General features: G+C 56.5%; 2 protein-coding genes across 2 annotated transcripts in view; both read right to left on the reverse strand.

Moving 5' to 3' along the window:
• The window catches only part of LOC105556857, a 2,059-nt gene extending 471 nt beyond the window's left edge, over positions 1 to 1,588 (reverse strand). Inside the window, exons 1-2 of the mRNA XM_012003970.1 lie at positions 1,564 to 1,588; positions 1 to 1,301 (exon numbers count right to left, since the gene is read on the reverse strand). Of these exons, the coding sequence (XP_011859360.1) occupies positions 1 to 1,301; positions 1,564 to 1,588 (1,326 nt within the window). The remainder of the gene's footprint in view (positions 1,302 to 1,563) is intronic.
• Positions 1,589 to 1,756: 168 nt separating this feature from the next.
• LOC105556858 lies at positions 1,757 to 3,907 on the reverse strand. Its single transcript, XM_012003971.1, has one exon. It carries the CDS (start codon positions 3,905 to 3,907, stop codon positions 1,757 to 1,759), a length of 2,151 nt encoding a protein of 716 aa, XP_011859361.1.
• Positions 3,908 to 5,180: the final 1,273 nt, after the last annotated feature.

Below are 5,180 nucleotides of genomic sequence, written 5' to 3' on the forward strand. Positions count from 1 at the left end.
GTGCTTCACCCATTTTGGTCGGGAGGCCATTTGGTGGATGCATTCGCGTGACCATCTTTGCCAAAAATGGTCACGCATTTTTTGCACGTGTTGCCATCGAGTGATTGAGTTGTCGGCCCTCTCGCACAGTGAAGGCTCAGGTATTGCTAGTAAGGGAGCTCCAATGAGGAAGTGGCCAGGAGTTAGTGGTGAGAGGTCGTCGGGATCGTCGGAGAGGGCTTGAATAGGTCGCGAGTTCAAGCAGGCCTCGACTTGCGCCAGGAAGGTGCTCATCTCCTCGTACGTGAGCGTGGTTTCGCCGATGACTCGTCGCAGGTGGAACTTAGTGGATTTCACCGCCGCCTCCCATAAACCGCCGAAGTTTGGTGCGGCGGGTGGATTAAAATGCCACCGAATACCTTGCGTGGCAGCATCATGAGCTAAGCGACGGCCGTCGGGTGACGACGCGCGGAGAAGCTCACGCAGCGCTCTGTCTGCTCCAACGAAGTTGGTCCCACAGTCGGAGTAGATGTCAGAGCAGAGCCCCCGGCGGGAAGTGAAGCGGCGGAGGGCGGCCAGGAAGGCCTCCGTCGTGTAGTCTGAGACGACTTCGAGGTGGACCGCCTTGGAGACGAGGCAAATAAAGACGGCTATGAACGCCTTGTGTGCTCGATGTCCTCGTCCCTTGCTCGTGCGGATTTGGATCGGGCCGGCGTAGTCTATGCCGGTCCGGAGGAACGGGCGAGCCGGGATGATCCGTGCCGGTGGTAGGCTACCCATCGGAGGTTGCGGTGAAGCGGCCCGCCATCTCGTGCAAGTTGTGCATTGATGCAGCAGTCGCTTCACCAGCGCCCTGCCGCATGGAATCCAGAACCGTTGGCGAAGAGAACCAAGCGTTAGCTGCACTCCTCCGTGTAAGGTTCGCCGATGGCATGACTCTACGATGAGGCGAGTCAGCCATGACGACGGGGGTGCTATCAACGGATGGCGCTCGTCGTGGGAGAGCTGCGCGTTCTTGAGTCGTCCTCCGACTCTCAGGATGCCGTTGTTGTCGAGGAAGGGGCTCAACTTGACGAGTCGGCTCCGGAGTGAGACAGCTCGACCTGCCGTCACTGCCTTGACCTCGTCGGGGTAGTGTATCCCTTGCACTATCCTGAGCCATCGTTGCAGTGCCATATCGAGATGTTGCGGTTGGAGTGTCTGTGGATAGCCAGCGTGGTGACGCTTGTCGCGTGGGGGGCTGCCTGTCGCCACTGAAGACACCAAGCCGTGACTCTTAAGAGTCGGTGCAGAGTGGAGAATCGTAGGAGCATGTCCGGTTCCTGTATGAGAATTCGAACGACAGCTTGTACGACTCTCCTTTCGGGTGTCTCGGCCTCGATGATCTCCTTACGCTCGTTCGGCCAGAAGGAGCGGTCCTGCCGCAGCCAGGCGGGCCCGGTCCACCAAAGCGGGTGTTCGAGTAGTTCGCTGGGCGTGATCCCCCGGGAGGCGCAGTCTGCGGGGTTTTCCCGTCCAGGGACGTGCCTCCACTGGGCCTCCGGAAGAAGCAGCTGGATGAGTGAAACTCGGTTGGCTACGAACGTCTTCCATCTGGATGAGTGTCCATGAATCCAATGGAGTGTCACTGATGAATCGGACCAGAGGAAGATGGAAGCTGTGGACAGACTCAGTGTGTCGCGGACGTGTCGCGTTAATTTTGTCAAAAAGGCGGCAGCGCATAACTCGAGCCGAGGTAGAGACACCTGTTTCGTTGGTGCTACCTTGCTTTTGGCTATCAACAGTGCGCAGTGATGTGGTCGTTCCTCGTGACGCGGAGGTAGACTGCAGCGGCATAGCCTCTCTCGGACGCGTCGGCAAAACCGTGCAGCTCTAGTTCGGATTCTGGATAGTCGCTGTTTAACCAGCGGTTTACGCGAATTTCCCCGAGCTTTGGAAGTTCAGCCAGGAGGTGTTTCCACGACTGCGTGTCGGCCGACGGGAGCGGTGTATCCCAGTCTAATTGCTTCAACCACGCGGATTGTATCAGGATTTTTGCCCGAATTACTACGGGAGTGAGCCAGCCCAGTGGATCAAATAAGCGCGCGGTTTCCGAGAGGACGCGTCTCTTGGTGTATTCGGAGGCGTGTTGCGGGCGAATGTTGAAAGTGAAGTGGTCTTCAGTGGGGTACCAGAGGAGACCAAGAGTGGAGTGGCAGTTATTTTCCCATAAGTGCGGGGCGTGCGGGAGGAGATGCTCTTCCGGAATTCCGCGTAGGATCCGTGGTGAGTTCGCGGCCCATTTTCGTAGGGGAAACCCGCCCGCCATGCAAATCTCGCGAAGTTCGTGCTGCACAGTGATCGCGTCGGATTCCGTGCTTGCCCCCGTCATTATATCGTCAACGTAGCTGTCGCGACGGAGCACGATCGCGCCGCGGGGATATCGAGTGCTTTCATCGTCGGCGAGTTGGCGGAGCGTTCGGTTAGCGAGAAATGGAGCAGAGGCGAGTCCATACGTTACGGTCGTCAGGCGGAATTCGTAGGTGTTCTCGGAAGCGTCGCGACGCCAGAGGATTCTCTGAAAGTCGCGTTCATCTGGGTGAACGATGATTTGTCGAAACATTTTTTCGACGTCGGTAATCATCGCAAAGCGGTGCCATCGCCAGCGCATGACGACATCGGCGAGTGACGGCAAGAGATTAACTCCTATGTGAAGGTTACTGTTTAGTGACTCCCCAGACCTCGTGAGCTGAGATCCGTTGAAAACCACGCGCAGCTTGGTGGTGGTACTTGAGCTCCGTAACACTCCATGGTGGGGTAAGTAGCACGTGTTCTGGCTTTTCGCTCCGTCGGGCAGCGCCACAACCTCCATGTGTCCAAGGTCCTCATACTCTTGCATGAAGGAACGATAGAGTCTTCCGAAGCTGGGATCGCGGGCGCATTTTCGTTCCATGACGGTGAGTAGCTTCTCTGCTGGCTTTCGAGTTTCGGCGAGGTTGGCTGGTGGTGAAGAGAACGGCAGTCTCACGATATACCGTCCTGTGGGCGTGCGCTCGTGGGTGCGCATAAAGTGTCTCTCGCACTCTTCTTCCGCGGGAGTCAATGTGACAGGAGCAGGAGGCTCGCTCTCTTGTTCCCAGAAACGACGCACTAGTTCGGTCAAGTCGTAGTCGGCTGTGCACTGCAGTGAGCTGCGAGGGCCCCGTCCAGAAGCGACGTCGCAACCGCCTGAGAGTATCCATCCCAGACTTGTCTTTTGAGCTATGGGAGTATGCGGGGCGCCTTTGCGGAGACCATCTTCGAGGATGGTTGCGCAGACGTCTGCTCCCAGTAGCAGCTCGATCGGATCATTTTCCTCGAATCGCGGGTCGGCCAGCGGCAGTCCTTGTACGTGGGGCCAGGACGTCTTGCTCTTGAGCGCGGACCCTTGATATAGTGAGAGGCGCGGTAGGACGAGAGCAACGGCGTTGATCTTAGCGCCGGTGACGCTGGACGAGATACTCAACGACACCTTGCCACGAGTGGAGCCGGGTTTCGAGCCTCCAATTCCGTGTATTGATACGCGCGCGTGAGATCGCGGTAGGCGCAGTCGCTGCATCAGAGATTCGGAGACAATCGATACTTCAGAGCCCTGATCAATGAGTACTCGTACTGCGTGCGGATCTCCGAAGCGATCGGCTACGGTCACTCGGGCGGTCGCGAGAAGGATAGCTCGGCGTTCGTCGTTCTGTCGCACGGCGGACAAGGCGTTGGCTTCTTCGGGCTTTGGCGTGGACGCGTACGAGTCGTGCAACATCGTGTGGTGTCGCGACTTGCAGGTCATGCAATTTTTCGTCGATTGACATTTCGCCATGGGGTGGTTACCGAAACAATTGAAGCACAGTCTGTTCGCCTCGACTACAGACTTGCGATCGTTGGCGGATTTCGTCTTAAATTCCGGACACCACATCAGGGCGTGCTTGTCCTTGCAGAGGACGCAAGATGATCCCTCTGAGCGTTTCACGACATGTGTTTTGGCAGATCGCGTTGTCCCCCCTTGGGTTTTTATTGTGCCCTTTGGTTTGGCGGCGTTCAAGGTGAGGATCCGCTTCGTTATAAAGTCTAGCAATGTATCGTGGCTTGGCGGATCGGAGGAATCGCAAGTGGAGGACTCCCACTCTAGGCGGGTGCGCGAGTCGAACAGATCGACCACGAGGTGATGGAAGAGGTCCATACCGTGCGAGGCGATGGGTCTTCCGATATTCTCCTGGGCATTGACGGCGGGGACGAGACGGCATGATAGATGCGGTCGAGTTCCTCGGCGATATCGGACTTCATTTTTGTCACGGCGGTAAACGCGGCGAAGTTTGAGCGTATCAGCTCCCTTTTGTTCTCGTAATGACGAGTCAAGGTCTCCCACGCGCGTTTGTAATTATCCGCGGTTATGGTTAACGAGCGAATTAACTTTTCAGCGGGACCGTTAAGACTCGATCGAAGATAATGGAGTTTTTCGACGTCCGTCAGCGAAGCGTTCTTCCCAATGACTGACTGGAAGAGGTCGCGAAAGGGAGGCCAGTCTTCGTACGTGCCCGAGAACTGAGTCAGCTTAATGCGAGGCAATGCAGTTTTGAGCGAGCTATCGGTGGCAGATTCCTTGGCGGGATTAGCCGGAGCTGTTTTAGCCGGCGCGGGTTTAAGCTGCTTCGCGTATTCGGCGAGGGTGCTACGCTGTAGCACGTAAGTGTTCTCGGTCGAGTCAAATAGAGCGGACTTAACGTACTCACTTTCTTTGAATTTCTCCCCTATTTTAGCGCGCAGCAAGTCGTGTTGAGCCTCGAATTTCGTCCATTGTTGATCGAGCAGAGAGATACGAGTCTCGACGGCGCTGAGCGTGACGTTGGACGCTCCCATCTTCTTCAAGTTGTCGACCGCACGGGAGATGCGGCCGTGAAGATCGTGCTGGGCATCCAGCAGGGTTTGCTGATCCATACTCATCTTCCTCTTCCTTTGCAGGCACCCTCGGAGATGCGGCTGCCGGTGAGAATCCGGCTCGAAGGACCAGAATGTGCGGGAGCGGTCGAGAGCGTGCAGGGAATCTGGTTGGATACTGAGCGCGGAGTGGTATGGGCTTTCTGATTAAGTCTTGATCAGCTGAGCGACGAACAAATATATTTACAGGAGTCTATTTACAGGCTATTTACAAAGAAGAGAAACCTGCACGGCGCACCAGGTTTCTTAACTCC

Source organism: Vollenhovia emeryi, unplaced genomic scaffold (assembly GCF_000949405.1).
Source record: "Vollenhovia emeryi isolate VEMERY1.0 unplaced genomic scaffold, V.emery_V1.0 DF939742.1, whole genome shotgun sequence".
Lineage (NCBI taxonomy): Eukaryota > Metazoa > Arthropoda > Insecta > Hymenoptera > Formicidae > Vollenhovia > Vollenhovia emeryi.

Bases quoted from the DNA above. Each gene is read 5' to 3' on its own strand.
- LOC105556858 (XM_012003971.1), bottom strand. From the start codon at position 3,907: ATGTGGTGTCCGGAATTTAAGACGAAATCCGCCAACGATCGCAAGTCT.